Here is a 26,548-nt window from a genome sequence, read left to right as displayed (position 1 = left end):
ATACCCATGATTACATACTTTTGTATTATTGTACCGCTTTAAAAAATCGCAAACTTTTTAACCAAATTAGGATGTTTAAAAATCCCTCAAATTTGACGACCTCTAACTTTTTCAGTTTTCCATCTAAGCAGCGGTATGAGGGCTCATTTTTTGCTCCATGACCTGTTGATACCCCATTTGTGTATATAGATCTTTTAATAATTTTTGTATTATTATTTTTTTTTTAATAAAATGTGACAAAAAAGCATCAATTTTGGATTTTTTTTTTTTTACGTTCATGCCATTCACCGTATGAGATTATTAACATTATATTTGAATAGTTCGGACAATTACACATGCGGCAATTTTGGGGGGTAAAATGTGAAAAAGGGACAATTTACATTTTTATTGGGAGAGGGGATTTTTCTAATTTTTTAACTTTTTTGAAAACTTTTTATGTCCCCATATAGGACTATTTATAGCAATAACTTGAATGCTAATACTGTTCAGTGCTTTGCATAGGGCAAAGCACTGATCAGTAATATTGGCGATCTTTTGCTCTGGTCTGCTAGAAGGCAGATCAGTGCAGAAGATGACGGGAAGGCAGCGGAGGCAGGTGAGGGAACCGCTGTCTGCCATATTAGCTGGTCTGATCCCTGCAGCTATGCTGCAGGCGATCAGATCTGTCAAAACTGTAGCCGCACTGCCGCAGAAGCTGTGATCTGTATTGATCACGGCATCTGAGGGGTTAATGTCAGACATCTGCGCTATGAGCAACCGTTGTTTGTTTTACTCTCTTTGGCAATGAGTCTTTCTGTCTCTATTTTATCAGTTTTTTACATATTTTACATTTTTCTCTATAGCTTTTTAATGCTTCTTCACTGCCGTCCTGTTTTAGTAGTTGAAATGCTTTATTTTGGTCGTTAATTGGCCACTTAACATTTTTATTTATCCATATTGGTTTTCTTTTATTTCTGACCATTTTATTCCCATAAGGTATATACATCTTACTGTGAGAATTTAAGATATTTTTAAAAGTCTCCCATTTAGTGTCAGTATTCTTGTTTTTGAGGACACTATCCCAATTTATATTGTTAAAGGCTTCTCTGAGTTGATCAAACTTTGCCTTCCTAAAGTTCATTGTTTTTGTGGCCCCTCGAGAGATTCCCTTATTGAAGAACAAGTTATAATGTATTATATTATGATCACTATTTCCAAGGTTTCCTTCTACTTGCACATTAGTTACTCTGTCAGGTCTGTTGGTTAATATTAAGTCCAGTAGGGCGCCCCCTCTGGTCAGGCCTTGCACCATTTGGGACAGATAATTGTCTTTAGCTACAGTCAGAAACCTGGTTTCCTTTATGAGATTCACAGGTCTCAGTCTCCCAGTTTATATCAGGATAGTTAAAGTCCCCCATTATTATCACCTCATTCTGATTTGCTGTCTTGTTTATTTGCCTCAATAATTGATCTTCTGCCTCTTCCATTATGTTTGGTGGCTTATAGCAAACCCCTTTTTTATTTTTATTTCCATATATTTCTACCCATAATGACTCCACATTATCGTTTTCCTCCCATATATCCTCTCGCAGTGCGGCCTTCAGACTTGATTTCACATAAAGACAAACTCCTTGCCCTTGCTGAATAGACTATAACTCTGTATGTTGACCGCCCAGTTACAGTTATCGTCCAACCAAGTCTCTGTTATGCCCACTATGTCATAATTTTCCTCAGACATCAACCACTCCAGTTCCTTTGTTTTATTGGACAGACTTCTGGCATTAGTCAACATGCAATTCAAAGGTGTATGTTTTTAAATCCTATGAAGCCTATCCCTATTAAGTATTCTAACCCCTCCCTCCGCTCCACCCCGAAGTACATTAATAAATCCCCCCTCTCTATCTACACTATCTTCCTCCTCTACATTGTAGGTTCCCTCCCCCTCAGTCCCTAGTTTAAACACTCCTCAAACCTTCTAGGCATCTTCTCCCCAAGCACAGCTGCACCCTCCCCATTGAGGTGTAGCCTGTACCTATGGTATAGCTGATATCCGAGCGCAAAGTCGTCCCAGTTCTCCATGAACCCAAACCCCTCCTTCCTACACCAGGTTCTGAGCCACTTGTTTACCTCCCTAATCTCCCACTGCCTCTCTGGTGTGGCTCGTGGTACAGGTAAAATTTCTGAAAATATTACCTTGGAGGTATTTATTACCTTGGAGGTAAAGTCCCTGAAATCCCTGAAGTCTGTCCCCCTAATAATTGACTCCCCCACTACCAGTACCTGTCTGGCTTGCCCTGCACTCCTCCCTCCTTACTGGAGCAGACACTACCCTGACACACCACCAGTAATAAAATTATTATTATATAACTGAATTCCCCAGTTTACACTGGTAAAATTGAGCAAACCAAACACAGAGTTATACAGTTAGTACACTGCTCAAAAAATAAAGGGAACACTAAGATAACACATCCTAGATCTGAATGAATGAAATAATTATATTAAATACTTGCGTCCTTACATAGTTGAATGCGCTGACAACAAAATCAAACAAAAATTATCAATGGAAATCAAATTTATCAACCCATGGAGGTCTGGATATGGAGTCACACTCAAAATCAAAGTGGAAAAACCACACTACAGGCTGATCCGAATTTTATGTAATGTCCTTAAAACAAGTCAAAATGAGGCTCAGTAGTGTGTGTGGCCTCTACGTGCCAGTATGACCTCCCTGCAATGCCTGGGCATGCTCTTGATGAGGTGACGGATGGTCTCTTTAGGGATGTCCTTCCAGACCTGGACAAAAGCATCCGCCAACTCCTGGTGGATGGAGCGAGACATGATGTCCAAGATATGCTCAATTGGATTCAGGTCTAGGGAACGGGTGGGCCAGTCCATAGCATCAATGCCTTCCTCTTGCAGGAACTGCTGACACACTCCAGCCACATGAGGTCTAGCATTGTCTTGCATTAGGAGGAACCCAGGGCCAACCGCACCCGCATATTTTCTCACAAGGGGTATGAGGATCTCGGTACATAATGGCAGTCAAGCTACCTCTGTCAAGCACATGGAGGGCTGTGTGGGCCCCCAAAGAAATGCCACCCCACTCCATTACTGACCCACCACCAAACAAGTCATGCTGGAGGATGTTGCAGGCAGCAGAACGTTCTCCACAGTGTCTCCAGACTCTGTCACATCTGTCACATATATGTGACAGATGTGAACTTGCTTTCATCTGTGAAGAGCACAGGGCGCAGTGGCAAACTTGCCAATCTTGGTGTTCTCTGGCAAATGGCAAACGTCCTGAACTGTGTTGGGCTGTAAGCTCAACCCCACCTGTGCACGTCGGGCCCTCATACCACCCTCATGGAGTCTGTTTCTAACCGTTTGAGTGGACACATGCACATTTGTGGCCTGCTGGAGGTTATTTTGCAGGGCTTTTGCAGGGAATCGAACACTAGATTAGATAAAAGACTTACTAAAAACTGCAGCTGCATCTTCTTCTTCTGACTCTCTCTGCAGCTTGCTCCTACTCTTCCACTCTCCTTAGACTTCTATAGGGGCATGTAATCTGATCCCAGAGTAAGGGGATCCATCATATCTGACAGTTTTTTTTTTTTTTTTTCAGTGTGAATGTTCAGTTTTCTCCCATTATTTTCACTTGTAGTATTGGTTTATACAGGTTGCAAAAAGGCTGTGACCATTTCAGTCTAAACAGATCGGTGCTTACTTGCTAGTGGCAGCCTTATATAGCAGAAATGCATGTGTTTAGCAGATCTGCACATAATATTCCCTAAGCTGGGAACCTAAAACCCAATAACAATATAGCATTCATTATTTGAGTTTTTTTTTTTTTTGTTTAAAAAATGTTAATGTCAGTGTTACTTTAACAATGCTAATATATTCTTACTGCATGTTACAAATTAAAATGACTATGATTCCAACTCATTTTCTCTAGCTGATTTAAGAGAATTAGAATTTTTATTTTAACCATAAGAGCAATAGTGCCCTTCATAACATATCTGAATCAGTGGTCAATTTTCGATGTTTCTCTCCATTCTGAGGGTAAAATTGGAAAAGAAAAACAATGTTTAATATTCTGTACCTGTTGCACTTCATTAGCTAGGTATTGCCTTTCTTCATGACGTTGTTCTTCCAGTATTTGCATGTTTAACTCTTCCAAGAATTCATTCCTTTCATCATCGAGCCAGCCTTCATCCAGCTGTAAAGAATACATTAGTATATGACATTAGTACTAACACATGGTAATGTGGTGTAAACCCTAATAGCACAGCCTGGCCACTTCCTTTCATCATAATGACTCTTTTGAAATACAAGCTTTTTATACTTTGCTTTACACCTAAATAATAATGATAACATATTCATTTCCAATGCCTTTCATCCTGCACATAAACAATAAGACTAATTTGTTGATAATCTGTCATATCTTGTAATATTTTGAAAAACAATATTACTGTAATAAACAGTTGTAAATGTGCATGTTCAATGCACTCTTTCAGGTATCAGGTGTAGGCCAGGTTGTTGCCATGGATGAAACTCTATTCTGCATTGCACAAAATTTCTACTTCAAAGTTAAATGTGCTTCAAAATGATAAAATTATTTCGAACCTAGTGCCAGTATTGAATTTGGCTTTGAATCAATGACCAATTTCATACTGATGTTCAAATCCCCGATACAGATGTTGCCATGGTTACCTTGTATGCATTAGGCTAGGATTCCACTGAGGTTTTTGCACTGTGTTTTTTAGGCTTGTGTGGAATCCACCTTTTTTGGCCCCTTTGGTGTTTTTTTCCCAAATTTGTTGGGTACCCCCAAAAATAAAAATGGATGCAGTAGGGAAGGAAACATTTTTTATTTAACTAAATTTTTATTTTTTATAATTAAATTTTAATAAATTTTTAATAAAGTGTGTGCGTTTGTCACTTTTTTCTCTCAAATTTTTTTTTTAGTTAGTAGTACTACTACTCCCAGCATGGAACAGACTGTTCCATGATGGGAGTAGTAGTACCTGTACTAATGGACAGAACGCCCCGGGTGTTACTCCTGACACCCAATGCGATCATCCATAATATAGCAGAGATGTGGAGCGGCTCTATACAGCGCTCGCATCTCTGCATTATACTCTGGGCCGGCCAGTGATGTGAATAGAAATTCACATCACTCATTCATATTTTCTGCCCAGAGTGGGGATTGGCCGGATGGTTGCAGCCAATCACCGCTCTCAGCGGGAAATATGAATGAGTGATGTTCTATTCATATCACTGCTGGAGTATAGTGCAGAGATGCGGAGTGCTGTATAGAGCTGCTCAGTATCTTTGCAATAGATAGGACGATCACAGCGGATGTCAGGAGTGATCTGTCCTTAACTGCGGGTACTACTACTCCCATCATGGAGCACACTCTGATCCGTGCTGGGAGTTGTAGTACCTGCATTAATAGACAGATCACAGCGAGTGTCACTTCTGACACCTGCTGTGATCTTACTGTATAAAGAGAAAACAGGGGCCCCGGTATTTTTAAAGGGAACCTTACTGACAGAACATGTTGCTGTTTATGGGCAGCACAATATAGACAGGCATGCCATTTCAAGCGGTCTGTCGCTTCTGCAAGTATGTACAGTAGTTTAGTCAAACTTACATACGGCAGTGTGAGAGAGGAGTCCAGCATATTTATTTGGCACCGCTCTATTGCCCGTCCGCCGATGACTGACAGGCTTCACTCTATGTACAGTGAATGTTAGAATCCGGATGAATACATCAGATTCATCACTTGCCGCACTGGGCGCATACTGCAGATTTCAACATGTACTATGTATCTGCATATGAAAGACCGCTGGAAACAGCATGCCTGTCTATATTGTGCTGCCCTCAGCAACAGCAGCATGCTCTGTCTGTAAGGTTCCCTTTAAAAACACAGAGGCCCCCGTTTTGTCAGTCACATATGTATGTCTTTATGCACCAATTTTATCTTCCCGTATAATGCATAGATGCGGCCAGCCGCTTTTCTATGGTCCCCTGCACTGACGTATATATACACATATTCATACTTTCCACAGAGAGTTGTGATTGTCTGTAACCATCTGGCCAATCACAGCTCTCTGTGGGAAATATGAATAGCTGTATATATATATGGCAGTGCAGGGGACCATAGAAGTGCGGCCAGCCGCATCTATAAATTTTACAGAAGGATCGCAATAGACCCAGGGTGATCTGTTCAGGTAGTACAGGTACTACTACTCCCATCATGGAAAAGTGTGTTCCATGCTGTGATTAGTAGTACTACCTAAAAAATGTAAAAAAAAAAAAAAAAAGGGAAACACACACACACACTACTTTTTTATTATTGTCGGCTGCATTTTTAATGCCCTGCCCGCATACATGAATTGATTCCTATTTAAAAATTTATAAAAAATTTGTTATAAAAAAGAAAAATTTCATTAAAAACAATTTTTTTCAATCACTACTGTATCTTTTTTTTAAGTGTACCCTACAAAATTTTTATAAAAAAAGGTATCTCCATCACTTTTTTGGATCGCTAAAGTAAAAAAAAAAAAAGAATAAAAAACGACAGCAAAAACGCCAAAGTTAAAACCAACATGGTGTTTTTCTTGGCGCTTTTGCTCTCCTATAGACTTCTACGGGAGGAAAACGCCATGATTTCTGTGCAAAAACTTCCAAACTAGGTTTTATAGGGGTTTTGGAAAACTAGCCTCTGAGCCCAAAATAGCTTAAAAACGCCAAAAGGATAAAAAAAAATGCCAAACTGAAAAACGCCAAGTGGATCTGGCATTTTTCTGTTTACTATTGACTTGCAGCTAACATCTGGACGGGACGTTTTTTTGCTGAAAAAACGATGTGCGGCAATATGGGCGTTTTTTACTGCTTTTTTGCTAGAAAATCCTCAGTGGAATTCCAGCCTTAACCTGACACAGCAATGTGTTGTGTTGGGATATGAATCAAGATAAAGCCAGGAGTAATATTAACATGATAGGATAACTTATCTCAACTTCAGGAGTGCGGTACAATATCTTAATGCAATGAGTTCAAGATGATAATGGCTACATCTGTACTTAGAAAAAGATGTATGTTATGTGTCTCAGCAGTTACTTCTGCAAAGAGAAAATTGTAATAATACTCTAAAATACACTACATATACTAACATTTTATACTGTGCCTTATTACATGCTGACTGTATCCATTAGTCACTGGATCCTCATAGCTCCTCTCAAATTCTCTATATTCCTAAGTCATTAAAAACATAATGAGGGAGATTTACCAAAACCTGTGCAGAGGAAAACTTGCCCAGTTGCCCATAGCAACCAATCAGCTTGCTGCTTTCATTTTCAGGAAGGCCAGTGAAAAATGAAAGAAGAGATCTAATTGGTTGCTATGGGCAACTGGGCAAGTTTTCAATTGCACAGGTTTTGAGAAATCTCCCCCAATGGGTTCTGCAACATATATAACTACACTGCTCAAAAAATAAAGGGAACACTTAAACAGCACAATGTAACTCCAAGTCAATCACACTTCTGTGAAATTACACTGTCCACTCAGGAAGCAACACTGATTGACAATCAATTTCACATGCTGTTGTGCAAACGGAACAGACAACAAGTGGAAATTATAGGCAATTAGCAAGACAAGGAGTGGTTCTGCAGGTGGTGAGCACACACAACTTCTCAGTTCCTATGCTTCCTGGCTGTTTTAGTCACTTTTGAATGCTGGTGGTGCTTTCACTCTAGTGGTAGCATGAGACGGAGTCTACAACCCACACAAGTGGTTCAGATAGTGAAGCTCATCCAGGATAGAACATCAATGCGAGCTGTGGCAAGAAGGTTTTCTGTGTCTGTCAGCGTAGTGTCCAGAGCATGGAGGTGCTACCAGGAGACAGGCCAGTACATCAGGAGACGTGGAGGAGGCCGTGGGAGGGCAAAAACCCAGCAGCAGGACTGCTACCTCCGCCTTTGCGCAAGGAGGAGAAGGAAGAGCACTGCCAGAGCCCTGCAGAATGACCTCCAGCAGGCCACAAATGTGTATGTGTCCACTTAAACGGTCAGACTTCATGAGGGTGGTATGAGGGCCCGACGTTCACGGGCGGGGGTTGTGCTTACAGGACGTTTGGCATTTGCCAGAAAACACCAAGATTTGCAAATTCGCCACTGACGCCCTGTGTTCTTCACAGATGAAAGCAGGTTCACACTAAGCACATGTGACAGACGTGACAGAGTCTGGAGACGCCATGGAGAACATTCTGCTGCCTGCAACATTACTGACTCTTACTGAGAGCTTGCTCTTCTGAGTGTTGCTGTGTAAGAGGGGGCGTGAAAGAGGAGATTCAAAAACTGTGAAAATTGGTTGTGCGGAGTGAATCTGTGGAGTGGGTGCGACTGCCTATAGTCCACATTCATATTTTGGGTAAGTCTTTCTCTCTTGCACATAGTGGGATAACTGTTAGAGTTTAAACACCCTTTTTCTGCCTTTTTTCCCCCTTTTTCTTTGTTCCACCTCTAGGGGGAGGAGGAGTAGATTGGGCACAGGTGTATAAATCTTAGCTTGGGACTCTTACTGAGAGCTTGCTCTTCTGAGTGTTGCTGTGTAAGAGGGGGCGTGAAAGAGGAGTTTCAAAAACAGGAGTTTGAAAACAAGAGGTTGAGATCGCTGTGAGTGTTACATGGCTGACGAATGATGTTAAAAGAGCAATAAACAACAAAAAAATTGCCTTAAAAAATACAAATCTGCGGGGTCAGATATAACATTTAAACTGTACAAAGAACTTAATAAAATCTGTAAAAATGTAATAAAAACGGCAAAAATTCAAAATTAGAGACAAGTGGCCAAAGAAAGCAAAACTAATCCTAAATATTTTTTTAGATATATAAATGCAAAAAAAAACAAGGACAGAGTATGTAGGACCCCTTAATAATGATAATGGGGAGGTTGTCACAGGCGATAAAGAGAAAGCAGAGCTACTGAATGGGTTCTTTAGTTCTGTATATACTAAGGAAGAAGGAGGAGCTGACATTGGCCAGGTCAGTGCTGGTAACACATCATGTAATGTACTGAACTGGCTTAATGTAGAAATGGTGCAAGGTAAGTTAAGTAATTTAAATGTAAGCAAATCTCCAGGGCCAGATGGATTGCACCCAAGAGTTCTTAGAGAGGTAAGTTCAGTAATATCTGTACCCCTGTTCATGATATTTAGAGATTCACTGGTGTCTGGTATTGTGCCAAGGGACTGGCGCAAGGCGAATGTGGTGCCAATCTTCAAAAAGGGCTCTAGGTCTTCGCCAGAAAACTATAGACCGGTAAGTTTAACGTGCAATGTGGGTAAATTGTTTGAAGGACTTATAAGGGATTACATACAAGAATACATAGGGGATAATTGTATTATAAGTGATAACCAGCATGGGTTTACTAAGGATAGAAGTTGTCAAACCAATCTAATTTGCTTTTATGAAGAGGTGAGTAGAAGCCTTGACAGAGGAATGGCTGTGGATATAGTGTTTCTGGATTTTGCTAAAGCGTTTGATACTGTCCCTCATAGACGTCTGACAGGTAAGTTAAGGTCTTTGGGTTTGGAAACTTTAGTTTGTAATTGGATTGAACACTGGCTCTTGGATCGTACCCAGAGAGTGGTGGTCAATGATTCATACTCTGATTGGTCCCCGGTTATTAGTGGTGTACCCCAAGGTTCTGTACTGGGCCCGCTGTTGTTTAATTTATTTATCAATGATATAGAGGATGGCATTAACAGCTCTGTTTCTATCGTTGCAGATGACACCAAGCTTTGTAGCATGGTACAGTCTACAGAGGATGTGTATAGGTTACAAGATGACTTGGATAGACTAAGTGTCTGGGCATCCACTTGGCAAATGAGGTTCAATGTGGATAAATGTAAAGTTATGCATCTGGGTACTAATAACATGCATGCATCGTATGTCTTAGGGGGAATTAAACTGGCAGAGTCACTGGTAGAGAAGGATCTGGGTGAACTTGTAGATCACAGACTTCAGAATAGCATGCAATGTCAGGCTGTTGCTCCCAAAGCCAGCAGGATATTGTCATGTATAAAAAGAGGCATGGACTCGAGGGACAGGGATATAATCCTCCCCCTTTATAAAGCATTGGTATGGCCTCACCTGGAATATGCTATTCAGTTTTGGGCACCAGTCCATAAAAGGGACACTGTGGAGCTGGAAAGGGTGCAGAGACGCACGACTAAACTAATATGGGGCATGGAACATCTTAGCTATGAGGAGCGATTAAAGGAGTTACAATTGTTTAGTCTTGAGAAGAGACGATTAAGGGGGGATATGAAAAATGTATATAAGTATATTAATGGCCCATACAAGAAATATGGAGAAAAACTGTTCCAGGTTAAACCCCCCCCCAAAGGACGAGGGGGCACTCCCTCCGTCTGGAGAAGAAAAAGTTTAATCTCAAGGGGCGACACGCCTTCTTTACCATGAGAACTGTGAACTTATGGAACAGTCTACCTCAGGAACTGGTCACAGCAGGAAAAATTAACAGCTTTAAAACAGGATTAGATACATTCCTGGAACAAAATAACATTGATGCTTATGAAGAAATATAAAATCCCATCCGTTCCCCAATATCTCGCCACACCCCTACCCTTCAATCCTCTGGTTGAACATGATAGACGTATGTCTTTTTTCAACCGTACTAACTATGTAACTATGCAACATCCTCCAGCATGACTAGTTTGATGGTGGGTCATTAATGGTGTGGGGTGGCATTTCTTTGGGGGGCCGCACAGCCCTCCATGTGCTTGCTGACTGCCATTAGGTACCGAGATGAGATCCTTGTGAGACCATATGCTGGTGCGGTTGGCCCTGGGTTCCTCCTAATGCAAGATAATGCTAGACCTCAGGTGGCTAGAGTGTGTCAGCATTTCCAGCAAAATGAAGGCATTGATGCTATGAACTGGCCCGCCCGTTGCACAGACCTGAATCCGATTGAGCATATCTGGGACATCATGTCTCGCTCCATCCACCAACGCCACATTGCACCACAGACTGTCCACAGAGTTGGCGGATGCTTTAGTTCAGGTCTGAGAGGACATCCCTCAGGAGACCATCCGCCATCTCATCAGGAGCATGCCCAGGCATTGTAGGGAGGTCATACAGGCACGTGGAGGCCACACACACTACTGAGCCTCATTTTGACTTGTTTTAAGGACATTACATCAAAGTTGGAACAGCCTGTAGTGTGGTTTTCCCCTTTGATTTTGAGTGTGACTCCATATCCAGACTTCCATGGGTTAATAATTTTGATTTTCATTGATAATTTTTGTGTGATTTTGTTGTCAGCACATTTAACTATGTAAAGACAAAAGTATTTCATACGATTAGTTTATTCATTCAGATCTAGGATGTGTTATCTTAGTGTTCCCTTTATTTTTTTGAGCAGTGTACATTACGAAGCATGCAGCATAGCAACATAAGAAATTAAAACATAACTCATAGAAATCACATTTCATGGCACAGTTCTCTTATATAATAATATAAATGGGTTATCTGATCTGTTAAATTGATGGCGGATTGATTTATCACTGAACAGATGGAGCAGAGCGATGACGCGGCCCGTCAATCAAGCGGAGGGGGCGACGCTGCCAAAGAACGGGACTAGGTGAGAGGAGCTTCCTGCCAAGGAGACTACTTACGGGCGTGGCGGTGACTAATTTATAAGTTCATATCCTCATCATGCCTGGGGGCAGGTGCGTCCCTTGGAGATTGTGAGGATAAAGATTTTACCCTGTATAAAACTCATTGCCAAACATTATATAGGGTAAAATCTGATGATTAGTTCCCTTTAATAGTAGTGACGATGACAGGTACTTCAGCCTTGCCTCATTCACATAAATGGGACAATGCTCCAGATCCTTGTACCACCACTAATAATATGGTGAATGCAGGGATAAGTGGCACTCAGTATTGAAGTTGTTACACTCCCATAAGTGCTGCAGCTTCTTTAAGCAATTAAGTATCTTTGGAGGTGTGGGGAGTCAGGCCCCGCTGATTTTAGATCGATGGCCGTCCTCGGGATAGGGTTTTAATTTTAGAGGACTGGGTAACTCCTTTCATGTCAGGGTGTATATTATTTCCATCACAAATTATATACATTTAACAAGCAATGTAGTAAAAACCTCTTAAAGAAGTTAACATAATTTATAACTTTACCCCCAAAAACTTAACTTCTCAATTATTGATATATTTCCTCCTAGTGAAAGAATGAACAGTTTCAAGTTATTGATCTTACTTAATACAATTATAAGTGTAAAGCAGAGTCTGATGGGGGGGGGGTCATTATTATTATAAATGTTCGCTTATGTATTCCTTTTTTTAGTTATTTTTTCCTTCCAATTTTTTGCTTACGTGCAACTTATTTATCAACTGGTTCCAGCCTTTTGATAAATTTGCTGCACATAAGCAATTTTTTTTCTTTTTTTGCTTTGGTAGTGGCTTTTTCTGCTCCATGTTTGAGCTGGAGTAAGTTTGGTAGTTTTTTTCACGCAAAGAGACTTTTTTGCGACTTTCGCATTTGATAAATCTCTGACCGCTGCAAGTCACAAATCACTTTTTGGTTTGGTAAGCAAGTTTCTTTCTTTTTTTTTTTTGCTTAGGGCACCACACAATCAAAAAGTTGAGAAAATTTTTGGCAACAATTTTAAGCAAAAAAAAAACCTACTAAATGCTTTCATAAATGTAGTGTTTGCCTACAATCTATGCAACTAACTGATGTTTTTTGTTACATGAAACCTTTATGATACTTGCCTGCCCTGCCAGAGTTGCAGCTTATGTATATAGAGCAGATGGATCATCAAAAATGGCACAAGGGCAAAAAAAGAACAGGTGACCATTTTATCGGACATAAAATATGTGCAATCTGTGCAGCTGTACAATGGCACAATAGATTAGGGGGCTTATTGCAATTTGTAGTGAATTCTAAGGGTGCTCTTACACAATGAGGTTTTGCTGCAGGTTTTGTGGTGTATTTGTGAACCAAAGCCAGGTGTGAATCACAGTGAATAACGAGTACCTGTCATCAAACCATATTTTCTAAACTAACCTAGATTATGTTCCCTAACTACTCTTAACACACCTCCTGCCCCTAAATTTTTCTTCCAAGCTTTAAAAGGCTCTGTATCATACCTTTCCCCTTGCTCACATTGTGTGAGCTCCCGGCAGGAGAAAGTGGGCATTCCCCATCACTGAAGCCTGCAAAAGCTGTGCCTCACCATGCCCTGCACACACTTCCTGAGTTTGGTCTCTTGCCAGGCTGGGAGGAGACCAAGCTAACTGTTTGACTTGTGCAGGAAACAGGACAGAGCCACCTAGTGGCCGTTTTTTCAATAACATTAAAAACATATAAAGGTTGAGAATTTTAACAGCAAGTAAATAGCAAAGTGTTTCATAATTACATAAGGGACAATATATTAAAAGTTTAGTTTGGTTACGGATACTTTTTAAATAATATAAAGGACAGATGCTTATTCTACACTTTTTGGAATCCACTTTAGAGGTTCAATAGATTAAAGAAGGAAAAAAAGAGTACAGTAGAAGTATCATCTGTTTTTATTTTATCTAATTTGTTATAATCCTGGTTTTAGCTTCAAAACTGCACTGTGTAAGAGCACCGAAAAAGAGGCAAATACGATTGTTTCCCAATGAGCTCTTGTACCCTAAAGGGCAAAAGAGCATTCAGAGAACAGTTTCTTATTTGTAGCTCTTTACTCTGGAAAATAGAGATAATCCTAAACTATCATTCCCTCTTACAACAACTTTATGTCTTCAAGAAAACACTTGAAATATTCACTCTTGAGTAGAAGTATTATTGACATTATGGAGGAAGAGTCATCAAAACCTGTGCAGAGGAAGAGTAGTGCAGTTGCCCTTAGCAACCAATTAGATAGTTTCTTTCATTTTTAAAGAGGACTGTGAAAAATGAATGAAGCTATCTGAGTGGTTACTATGGCCAACTGCACCACTGTTCCTCTGCACAGGTTTTGATAAATCTCCCCCATGTAGTTATGTAGTTATGCTTGAAGTTTGATTTTTTACAATGCTAAATACTTTGCTATATAATGCTGAGATAGACTATTATATACTTGATATATTTATATACAATGTTGTATACTTTTAAACAAAAAGTTGCCCAAGGAAAAAACTGTTACTTATGGATGGAAACAGGTTAACATTAAAAAAAAATCATAATCACCCACCCGTATCCCTAACAGCTGCCATTAAAACAACTTCGGATTCCTGCTCCTTATCGTTACTTCCTGGTTCCTGTGAACATGAAACCCACAAAAACTGTCCATTAAAAAAAAACACTGGCCACTGTGCTGATCCGTCTCAAACAGAGAATGACTGAGTGGGCAGTTCCTGTTGGGTCAATGTGTCACAGAAATCAATAAGTTGTGGTGATGAGAGAGGTAGTTATGTAGCTGAGAGGGATTGGGGAGAGTTTGTGTTATATGTTCATATTTTATTTTTAATGCTTAGCCATATATATATATATATATATATATATATATATATATATATATAATTGATAGAAGGCAGCACACCAACTTAAGTGAAATCCAATGGACATTGGATTTCACTTAAGTTGGTGTGCTGCCTTCTATCAATTATATGTAAAATAAGGATCGGAGCACCGAGATCCAATTGGCTGGCACCCTGGGATTTCTTATATTGGATGTGCTGCTCTTTATTGGTATATATATATATATATATATATATATATATATATATATATATATATTTCCAAATGGCGGAGGACAGCACAACCACTGTAAATCTTGAGATAGTAATCCGGGTGCAATAGGAAGAAAACGTGGTCCCAGTCGCAGACCACATCCATAAATTCCAGCAGTAAATCCAACAGCACTCACGGGTTCAAGTAAAAAACACAACGGTGTTTATTTAAACCATGTTCAAATGCAACGTTTCAGTGATATCCACTGCTTGAAAAAGGTGGTGGATATCACTGAAACGTTGCATTTGAACATGGTTTAAATAAACACCGTTGTGTTTTTTACTTGAACCCGTGAGTGCTGTTGGATTTACTGCTGGTATATATATATATATATATATATATATATATACAATGATAAATATATATATATATATATATATATATATATATATATATATATATATATGATGTTCCCCAGACAACCCATCAAAACCATAGATGATAGATACGTATTTGAGTGTTTAAAACTTAAAAATATTTTGACATATTGTATTTAAGCTTTTCTGTAATCTTTAGTCATTTAGTACAATTGAGTTATATTAGAGTGACAAGTGCTAGGCATCTCCAAACTAAAGCCTTATGTTAATTTTTACCTTTCGATATTTGTTAACCGACTTTTCCATTTTACTATAGAATATATATTTTGCTTTCTGATGAACATTGACTCAATATGTTGCTATCCTTAAGGGTAATACTGTCATTTTTCTTGCAGAATGGATATCCTAATTAAACCCCAATATCATGTGAACAGCGATCAGACAAAAAATGGCCACCACACAGTTAGAAATCACTCAGAGAACATCATTGTTGCCTTACTATATCTTTACTAACCGGTAAATCTGGTCTTGCAACTAGAAGAACAATTTTCCTGCATTCATCATTGGAAAGCAACGCCACTGCCTCCTCTCTGTTCTGGATGTCTTGGCCATTAATCTAGGAAAATTAATGAAACCTGCAAATTAATTTCCATTTTTACCAAGCAGCATAAAGTCAAATCAAATATCCCTTTCTTTGTGGCAAGAATATGGACAGGAAAAAAATGCACTAGGCTCATTGTCAGCTCTTGGTAGTAAATGCCTTCACTCAATTATGCGCTTACTATAAGAACGGTATTGATCGGTGAAGAATGGTGAATATCAGAGGAAGCAGTTATGTTCATAAATGTCCGAGCTGCACCCCAGTAACATACATCTAGCAACACAATTAACCAGCCTCTGACAGGTGACGTCCATCTTTCTCCTCTCAGAGTAATGGAAGTGTCACTCTGAGATAATAGTGCCGGTAGAAGGAAGAATGGCAGCACAACAGCTAAAATCAGTCATACTGTAGACTTGTACAGAACCAATTAGAGAGCTACACTATTATCTCTCACGAGGCAATGCTTAACAGCCAGTGTTGATTGCCATTCAGCTTTATCATCCTAAGATCCTGTAGAACATTTTCTATACAGAAGAAAACACAACATATAAATAAGTCATTTATTTCCCAAATCTCACTTTTTTGTCTCTTGAGGACGTATGAATAGGTGCCGAAAGTAAACAAACATAATTAGTTGCTACAACACGAGCTTTACCTCAGGTAACATTTATTAACACGTAAAAAGACAATTCTCGCTAATTAAAGTACTTAATTATTTTAATAACTGTATTTTTATTTTATGAATGGGCAAGAGAGAAGAAATTTACATCTCTATAACTTCTCCAAAGCTTGCGGCATTTATTTTAGTAGAACATCAGCATCATAATTCATGACGAAAAGGCCCGTGAATCAAACATGCAGCGCATGCTGAAATATCAGAGATCTATTTAACAAAGAAAGATGTCCAATTATTATAATTCAAGACCCTGGAGTTTAGTTGGAAAAAAAAAATCTCTTTGAGAAAAACTATTTCGTACATGCATAGTTTTTCCCAATTACAGCTAATTTCATGTGAGGACCATTCATTTTAGATACACTGCTGTCAATGCGGTATTCTGCTTTTCTGCAGATTTAAACACCATTTATTTTTATTGTAGTTTAGTTAAAAACATTGCTTTTCAGGACTTTTCATGCATTTATACAGCTTCCCAGAACAATTTGAATATCAGTCAGCTGATATGCATGTCACTGAATGGAACTGGAAACACTGGAATGCAGCTCATCTCCCATTAAAATGAATGGGAGCTGAACTGCAGTATCCTGGCATAGCCACTACTCAGTATATGGAGCTGTCTGCTTCCATTTGTAACATATTGATATTTATGACCCCTTTGGATACAGTCTACCAAGTATATTGTAAAGTGAAGGCCTGTAGTTAAAGGGACATCAGTAATAAATTGCCAGTGACTGAAAATCAGTGACTGGCTTAGTTGCCCATAGCAACAGCTTTCATTTTCAAGAGCCATATTTAAAATGTTCTTACATAGAGTAACATAAGATGGCAACATCAAAGCAAGAATTTTTTTTTGCTTGTTAGAGTCTGCAAGAACGGGGTCTGTGGTCAATAATATACCAATGTTTCCACTATCACCTGCGACTTCTTTCTGTGGGGCTACATCAAGGACATGGGGGCATGGGGGCATGGGGGGGAGGGGCCGGATATATCAGGATGAATGTAGATCTAAATTTACATCCCTCACCAAGCCTCTACATAAATCCCTGTGCATAAGAAGCTGCCCATGCACCTTCCTCAAATCTCTATGAGCTGAGCTCATAAAGATTTCAAAAATAGTTTATGCATACTGGCAAGCATACACTGTGTTAAATTTGGTGCACGGGGTCAACCATGCCCTTTCAGGTGAAACCATACACTATCCAAACTAAACCTTACCCTTTCAGTGAATGTGATGGAGAAGAGCAGAAAGTCCCATAATTAGGTTTGTTATCTAATTGTTAATAATTGTGCAATTTTTTGCTCTTTTTTCACCCTTTTTTTTTTTTACTTGAAAATACCCCCTGCCCCTACAGCTGCAGGACCAGAATAAGATCGAAGACAATGCATCACCAAAACAGTGGATCAACTGGCAGAAAGTTAAACAGATTTGTAAATTACTTCTATTAAAAAAATCTTAATCAATCCAATAATTAACAGCTGCTGAAGTGTAGTTGTTGTTTTCTGTCTGGCAACAGTGCTCTCTGCTGACATCTCTGCTTGTCTCAGGAACTGCACAGAATAGAAGAGGTTTGCTATTGGGATTTGCTTCTACTCAGTTTCCAAGACAGGTTTCCTCAGAGAGCACTTAGACAGAAAAGAACAACTCAACTTCAGCAGCTCATAAGTACTGAAAAGATTAAGATTTTCTAATAAAAGTAGTTTACAAATCTGTTCAACTTTCTGGAGCCAGTTGATTTATAAAAAAAAGTTTTTTTTTCTGGATAACCCCTTTAAACTGAATAACAAATTAATCTTTCAATGTAGAATATTTTGTTAGAATGGGCATTTATTTTAGCCCATGTAAGTAAACTGCTAAGGGGAAAACATGTGTAAGTTCTCTTGGTAGAAAAACAAAGAAGACAGAAAAAGCTATAAGAAAAATCAAGCTTTTTTTTTTAGGACATACGGTAAATGAATGCGATATTTGATCTTTGCGCAGTTAGCTCCTGCCGAAATGAGTAATGATAGTACCCCTGCTCCTATCACCCCATCACAGCCTTGTCTGTAAGCATACATGTTTCAGGAGATGCTATCCTTCCTCTGCAGAATAGATTTTCACTTTCCAGGCCACACAGGAAGATGGATAAATATATCTTCACACTAAAATGTAATGTGCATAATTTAAGAACAGACAGGTATCTCATAACCCCATTGCCCTCTAAAGATCACCGATTCTTCTAGATGATAACAGCATGAGTGACTGAGTATCATTTGTATTTCAATGATGATCATTTGTGACTGTCTAGATACTTTTAATAAAGAAAATAATTTAGGGAATTGTTTCATGTAATGCTTATAAAAGAATGTCTTCTTATGCTGGAGAACTTAAAAGATTTGAGATTTTCCTAGACTCCTCTGTCATAAGCAGAAGACATAAACTTGTGAGTTTAGGGGGTGCAGTGGTAGTCATTACACACAGAATGGGTGCTCAAAGGCTTGCTATCATAGAAGACATGAATGATATGTGAAAGGCGGAGGAGGGGCTATGTTAAACATTTTTAGATTTTGCATTGAGGTCTAGAAGCTTCCGCTTACACCTCGGAAACAAATAGAAACACCATAGTAATAAGGACGCCAGAGGCTACAAACTAATATAATTAACGTATTAATAAATAAATACAATTAAATAAGAGTACTTGATGCTAGAAGATGTCATTGAGAGTGTTAAAAATCTATTAAAAATTTACTGGGAAAAATATAGAGAAACATATAAAGAAGTACTGACCTGCAAGATCCTGTCTCCTTCCCGAATGCGCCCATCCCTGGCTGCAATACTATCTGGATCAACCTTTAAAAAACAGAATATTAGAGAAAAACCTAGTTACTTGTTTAAGTTACAATTAATATCTCATTTTTATACCTACTATTCCATCAAGATTTCATTTTGTAACCAGAATCCAGTTATTATACATTACCGTTACTCACCAAAAACATGTTTATCTATCTCTATCTATAAATCACCTATCTTACTATCTATCTGTCTATTTATCTATTTATCTATCTATCTATCTATCTGTCTGTCTGTCTGTCTATCTATTTATTATCTATCTATCTAATATCTCTCTATCTATCTGTTTATTATCTATCTATTTAATATCTTTCTATCTATCTATCTACAAAAGCTTTTGTGGATATCGTGTGAGCTGTTGACCTAGGCTCTTACTGCTGGCACTTCTCTTCTATTCATCCTGTACCTGTGCTACTCTCTCTTTATTCTATCTATTTATCTGTTTATTTTCTATCTATCTGTCTTCCTGCTTGTTTATTATCTATCTTTCTATCTCTAACTCCTCTATCCATTTTTAGCATTTAACCTCTTAAGGACCCCGCATCCTGAACCCACGACATACCGGGTCGGTCCCGGCGGCTAATGAGAGACGGGAACCTGGTCTAATAGGGTGCGGCACCGATCATTGTGCTGCACACTATTAACCCTTTAGATGCAGCGTTCAAAGTTGATCGCCGCATCTAAAATGAAGGTAAAAGCTTCCCGGCAGCTCAGTCATGCTGATCGGAACCATCATGGTGAATTTGCGATGTCCCGATCAGCTAGAATGTGAGCGGAGGTCCCCTCACCTGCCTCTGTCGCGTCCTCTCAGCGATTGATTGCTCCAAGCCTGAAATCCAGGCTTGAGCAATCGACCGTCGATTACACTGATCTTTGCCATATTAATGCATGAGTGATCTGTGTATGAGATCGGTATGTGCAGTGAAATAGCCACCAGGGGGGACTATAACACTGCAAAAAAAAAGTGTTAAAAAAAGTTAATAAAGATCATTTAACACCTTCCCTAATAAAAGTAAGAATCACCGCCCTTTTCCCATAAAAAAAAAACAACTTTCAAATAAAAATAAACATATGTGGTATCGCCGCATGCGGAAATGTCCGAATTATAAAAATATACAATTAATTAAACCATACGGTCAATGGCGTACGCGCAAATAAACTCCAAAGTCCGAAATAGCGTATTTTTGGTCACTTTTGATATGATCTCGTACGCAGAAAACTAAAAAAGTTATAGGGGTCAGAAGATGACAATTTTAAACATATACATTTTCCGTGTAGTTATGATTTTTTTTAGAAGTACGACAAAATCAAACCTATATAAGTAGGGTATCATTTTAACCATATGGACCTACAGAATAAAGATAAGTGAAAGTGTTATGATTGTTTTGAACGTGATGAGGAAAAAATGAAAAAGCAAAAACGGAAAAACCCTGCATCCTTAAGGGGTTAAATAAATTTGGCTACTTCTGTAGCAGCCATTACAATGAAAAAACTATGAAAAAACTTTGTGGTATAGTAAAATAAATAAATAAATAAAAATGTCTTCAGCATTTAAATTGCATTGCTGGTTTCTAACATATCCTGAAATGTATTCATAAGTACACTAAGAAAACAAAATGTGAAATATTGTTATTACAAGTATTATTGTTGTTCTTATTATTATACTGCTGTGTGTGCATGTGCTGCCGGGGATTCTGCTTTACAGTATAAAGTTAAAAATAAAATACATGAATTATGGAAGTACTTTACATTGTTTTTTCTAAAACAAGCCAAACAGGTGCAAATCTGCTTTGGTATCCCTTCAAATAAGCATCATTAACTATGCTGCAATTGTTAGTGATGATATGTGGCGGTAGATCCTGACAGTTCCGCAGGCCTCTTGAGCTGTCCAGATGTTTAATATTTCTGTAATGAATAATGATCCAGTGTCCAGAGTGGGAACACTATCTATCACCTTCAGTTGATGGTTATCCTAAGTCATTTATTTGGCCCTTTCATCCCACAAGCTATTTTTCAAACAAAACACCTCAAGTGTAGCATTTGGTTTTAGGTTACATTTCATATACGGTAAAATGTTCACTAGGCTCTTTTTTTAATAATAGCCTGTCACCAAAAAAATAAGCCAGAGTCTGCTATTTAATGGCAAAAGACAATGTAATCATATAAGATAGTAAAACCCTGCAGAAGCTTGCCCTTTGGAAATACCCCGGGCAGATTAAAATGAAATAATGATTTTATGGTTCAGAAAAAATGCGGTACATACGCTTGTTGGAGGTAATTTATCAGAATAATGTTAAATCAGGATAATGTACAATCACATGATGAATTATTTAATTGAATGAGATTCCCTCAAATAGAATGGTTATCTATTGTGCAGTCTATTATGTACATTTATATTTATAATGTAGTCCACACACATTTGCAAACAATGTGTTATTGTTTGTGTTCCTGGTTATTGTAAATAACATGGTGTTTATTCCAATATTGCAGCAACCATTTATTGTTCCATGGTTTTGACTGGAAAAGTATTACACATTTTTTTTTACACCTTTAAGACAATTAGACTGAACCAGAACTACAGAGGTTTTCCTATTTTAGACATTTATGGTATATCTACAGTATAACAACTCTAAGATAAGAATGTTGTTTAAGAACAGTGGTGTCATTCTACTAAATAAGACAGCCTCCTCAAGGCACAAAATAAATAAAGAGGTCACCAAATACATTACTAGGCTATATCCTTTCTAGCAGATATAAGGACCTGATGAAGGGACTGATCAGGCTCTGAAACGTGTTGTCTTATTTCTTTAATAAACTTTTGACATCTTGAAAACTACATTGGTTGTGATTCTTCCATGTACAGTGCTCTTCTCATATTTACATTCTAGCATAAATTTGCTTTGCTCTTTTCATAACTTTCACAGACTTGGATGGATAGAGCTATGAATGTGCATGCAGCCACCTCTCCATTCAGGCTACTTGTGGATCTGTCTGCCGCAAGTTAGCTTACTTATCAAAATATATAAGACTCTCACATGATTCTGGCAATGTGTCATGTGCCTAACATGAGAAAAAAACTTCCATGTATATATATATATATATATATATATATATATATATATATGCCTTCATAATACTTAGGTTTTTTTCATAAACACCTGCAATACCTGCTAAATGCACAATGTGAACCTAAATAGTCCACATCTGTATTCAGCTTGTTCACATAGACAGGAGATGACCTACTAATGTTTTTATTCATTTGACCCTGAATTTCAACTTTCCTTTCTTGTAATGCAATCTCTTGATGTTTACCTCACTAACATATATTCCAGTATCCTCTTCATCATCTGTCCTGTAGCAGACTGTAAGGCCCAGTCTATCTTGATTATTTAAGCGGCACAGTTCAATTTCCTGTAAGGAACAAAAATAAAATGTATATGATAATATATTCAGGAAAATTTTTCAACATTTCATAAATGGCCTTAAATAATCCAAAAATAAAAATTTCACTTTGGATTTAATACACTTCAAAAAGATTTGAGATAGTTATATACTGTGTAAAAATGAAATGGATATCCCCCATGGTCAGAAATGACTGCACCTGTATATAACCAACACTTGCCGAAATACTGGTATCTGACATGCAATTACTTTTTGTTGCAGGTTGAACTAGAATTCACGATGGATAAAACTAAATGGAGAAACTCTTGAAATCATTGATTACTGTACACTCTTCAAGGAAATGTCAACAAGTTCCGAGAAAACTCTTAATTTTCTCCATGTAGTGTCAAATACATCAGCTGTAAAGGACTACAAGAATAGCCATAGATTATTTTTATATTCACATAGGGCCTTCACCTGCAAAAATGAGGCCCCATATAAGCCTATTTTATATATTTATAACTTAGAAATGAAGAAAATCTAAAATAAAGTGTTTTTTTAATGGTTAACTTATTCAAGTCCTTTGTTTATTTAGAAGCGTTATACTTAAACTTTTACTATTCCCTGACTACATATTGTACATCAATATCTTTAATGGATATAATATAATTTGTCATCCTTAAAAAAAAATGTTTAACTTTGGTAAAGGGGTATTCCAGGATTTTTTTTTAAATTTTAATTACCGTATGCTACAGGGGCTGTAAAGTTAGTGTAGTGTCTGTACCTGTCTCCAATAGCTGGTCTTGTATTCTTATGTTATCTTTGCTCTGGATGTTCATTTTTAACAGCATACGAAATGACTCCTGTCTCAGGTATTTCCCAGGATGCAGCGTGGCCGAGACTTATCATCACTAGTCAGGTGATGACAGGGGGCCTGTCTGCTTCAAAGGGTGGAGAGACCACAGTGAATTAACAACAGCTGGAGGCACCCTGATTAGAAATCACTGACCTTTTTTCATTGAATCTAGCTTGTTTGTTCTTCAATGGGTGGGGTGGCTGATGTGGGAGGTAGGGAAGTTGAATTCTGGGATTTATAGTAAAAAAGAAAACTTCTATAGGAAATACTGAGGTTAACAAAAAGAAAGCCACAGCTTTATGGTAATCTCCCAACACAGCCATTTAACCCAAAGAGAAGTGCAGATCATTCCTACGCATGTCCATTACTGTCTGGAAGGTAGGAGCTAAAATTACCTTATAGTGGATAACCCCTTTAACCCCTTAAGGACACAGGGTTTTTCTGTTTTTGCATTTTCATTTTTTCCTCATCACCTTCTAAAAATCATAATGCTTTAAATTTTGCACCTAAAATTCCATATTATGGCTTATTTTTGCGCCACCAATTCTACTTTGCAGTGAATTTTTTTGTGATAAAAATGACATCTTATCTTTATACTGTAGGTCCATATACCATTAAAATGATACCCTACTTATATAGGTTTGATTTTGTATTACTTCTAAAAAAAAAATCATAACTACATGAAGGAAAATTTATATGTAAAATTTATATGTTTAAAGTTGGCTTCTTCAGACACCTATAACTTTTTTATTTTTCTGCATACGGACCAGTATTAGGGCTAATGTTTTGCTCCGCGATTTGAAGTTTTTATCGGTACCATTTTTGATCGGACTTTTTGATCGCTTTTTATTAATTTTTTATGATATTAAAAGTGACCAAAAATATGCTATTTTGGACTTTGGAATTTTTTTGCGCGTACGCCGTTGACCGTGCATTTTAATTAAAGACACATTTTTATAGTTCGGACATTTCTGCACACAACGATACCACATATGTTTATTTTTATTTACACAGTTTTTTTTTAAATGGGAAAAGGGGGGTGATTCTTATTTTTATTAGGGAAGAGGTTAAATGATCTTTATTAACTTCACACTTTTTTTGCAGTGTTATAGCCCCCCCCCCCATAAGCCTAGTGGCCTAGTGGCTATTACACTGCATACAATGATCTGCTACACAGATCAGTGTTATCGGGAGGCAGGAAAGAGGACCTCCGCTCACATTCTAGCTGATTGGGACATTGCGATTTCACCGCGATGGTCTCGATTAGAGATGAGTGACTTAGAGTGATTCAATTCATCATGAACTTCTCGGCTCGGCGTTTGCTGACTTTAGCCTGCATAAATGAGTTCAGCTTTCAGGTGCTCCGGTGGGCTGGAGACTCTCTCCTAGGAATGTATCCACCTTTTCCAGCCCACCAGAGCACCTGAAAGCTGAACTTATCTATGCAGGCTAAAGTCAGTAAACGCCAAGCTGAGAAGTTCGTGACAAATCGAATTACTGTAAGTTCATTCATCTCTAGTCCCAATCAGCCTGGCTGAGCTGCCGGGAAGCTTTCACTTTTATTTAAGACGCGGCGATTAACTTTGAACACCGCATCTAAAGGGTTAATAGCGCGCAGCACGCTATTAGCCCAGGTTCCCGGCTTTCATTAGCCGCCAGGACTGACCCAGTATGACATGGGGTCACGGCGTGACCCCATGTTATATATTGGGACCGGGCGCAGGGCTTACAGGTACGCCCTGCGTCCTTAAGAGGTTAAGCTCTTCTTCACCCAAATGTATTAAAAAATAAAATTTTTACAAATGACATTTACCAAGTGAATAATCTGCCAAAGAGGGGAGTTACTCATATCCCCTTTCATTTTGACTCTTTTTGTTTAAATTCTCCCAAGCTTTACAAAAATTATGTAAACATCCGTATATGCCCCTTATTCTTTTGGCCAGATTCCAGACATTCAAAAAAGTTGTCCATAACTTTCTACCATGTTACTAATAAAAAAAAATGGTAATGGATGTATCAAAGATTTTTGAAAGGGTTGGAATGACTATCCAGTGAGAAGACAGGACCATCACTACAATACGTACATTATCTAATATGTTTTTTAAACCCCTCTTGAACTTACCCTTTCTAGAACTTAGTGTCTGTTTTTTTGTGTAACACTAAACGCATTGTTTGCATTTTATTTTTATATTCTCTTAGTATGTGAACATAATATGTCAGTCTATATCACTGTGACACTTTAAGGGGGGAAAAAACAAGGAAAAACAAACATATAACACCAGTAGATTGTCTACACGCACAAGTACAACTTCAGTCATAAATTGCTCTTTCAAGGAGTTATCTTTTAACAATAGTTGTGAAATATAGTCATCATAAGACCATCTACAGGAGCAGAGAGAAATCACTAAAATTATTTTTTCCAGTCAGGATTTGAAACATTAGAACTAAATCACTATCGCTGATGTTCTGCCCTAGAAAAATGAAAATCATATAAATTACAATATAACTGTAAGTGTTGCAAGGAGACTTGTAACTTCACATAATAAGTACATGAGTAAATATGTGTTTATGGACACAAACCAAATATCTATCTGTCTATCTATCTATCTATCTCTACATATATATATATATATATATATATATATATATATATATATATATATATATATATAACTGAATGGGGAGATTCTCAAAAACTGCTGTAATTTCTGTTCCAGTGATATTATTCACACCTTTTTTTTTCTCCTCACATTTTCAAAGGTCTTTTATGCTGCTTTGAAAATATGTGAAAATTCATTTTCGCGCCACTTTTGTTTTTGTTTATCGCGCCAATATTTTTTTGTTGCAACCGTATTGGATTTTTTTGGTGCCAAAATTGCTGATTTTCATGCCAAACTTTACATCCCAGAAAATTCTGGTTGAAACATCTCATGAAATATTACATGATTACTAGTGCCCAGACAGGTTATAACTGTATAAGTAAAACATTTCTGAGCTTAAATGTGAGTGCAGGTGCAGTGACCACGAAAAAAAAAAAAAAAAAGAATTTTATTTTTTATTTTTTTTATAACATTTTTCAACAATAATTGTTTCTTTATTAAATAATTACTTA

The 26,548-nt window shown here is 37.9% G+C and overlaps 1 protein-coding gene across 1 annotated transcript in view; it reads right to left on the bottom strand.

The window, feature by feature from the left end:
- Nucleotides 1-26,548, bottom strand: part of PDZRN4 (PDZ domain containing ring finger 4) — a 155,615-nt gene that overhangs the window by 5,041 nt on the left and 124,026 nt on the right. Inside the window, exons 4-7 of the mRNA XM_056573943.1 lie at nucleotides 22,512-22,610; nucleotides 19,137-19,199; nucleotides 15,610-15,711; nucleotides 4,082-4,198 (exon numbers count right to left, since the gene is read on the bottom strand). Of these exons, the coding sequence (XP_056429918.1) occupies nucleotides 4,082-4,198; nucleotides 15,610-15,711; nucleotides 19,137-19,199; nucleotides 22,512-22,610 (381 nt within the window). The remainder of the gene's footprint in view (nucleotides 1-4,081; nucleotides 4,199-15,609; nucleotides 15,712-19,136; nucleotides 19,200-22,511; nucleotides 22,611-26,548) is intronic.

This window comes from Hyla sarda, chromosome 4, assembly GCF_029499605.1.
Source record: "Hyla sarda isolate aHylSar1 chromosome 4, aHylSar1.hap1, whole genome shotgun sequence".
NCBI lineage: Eukaryota > Metazoa > Chordata > Amphibia > Anura > Hylidae > Hyla > Hyla sarda.
This window is presented reverse-complemented; position numbering and strand designations above follow the sequence as displayed.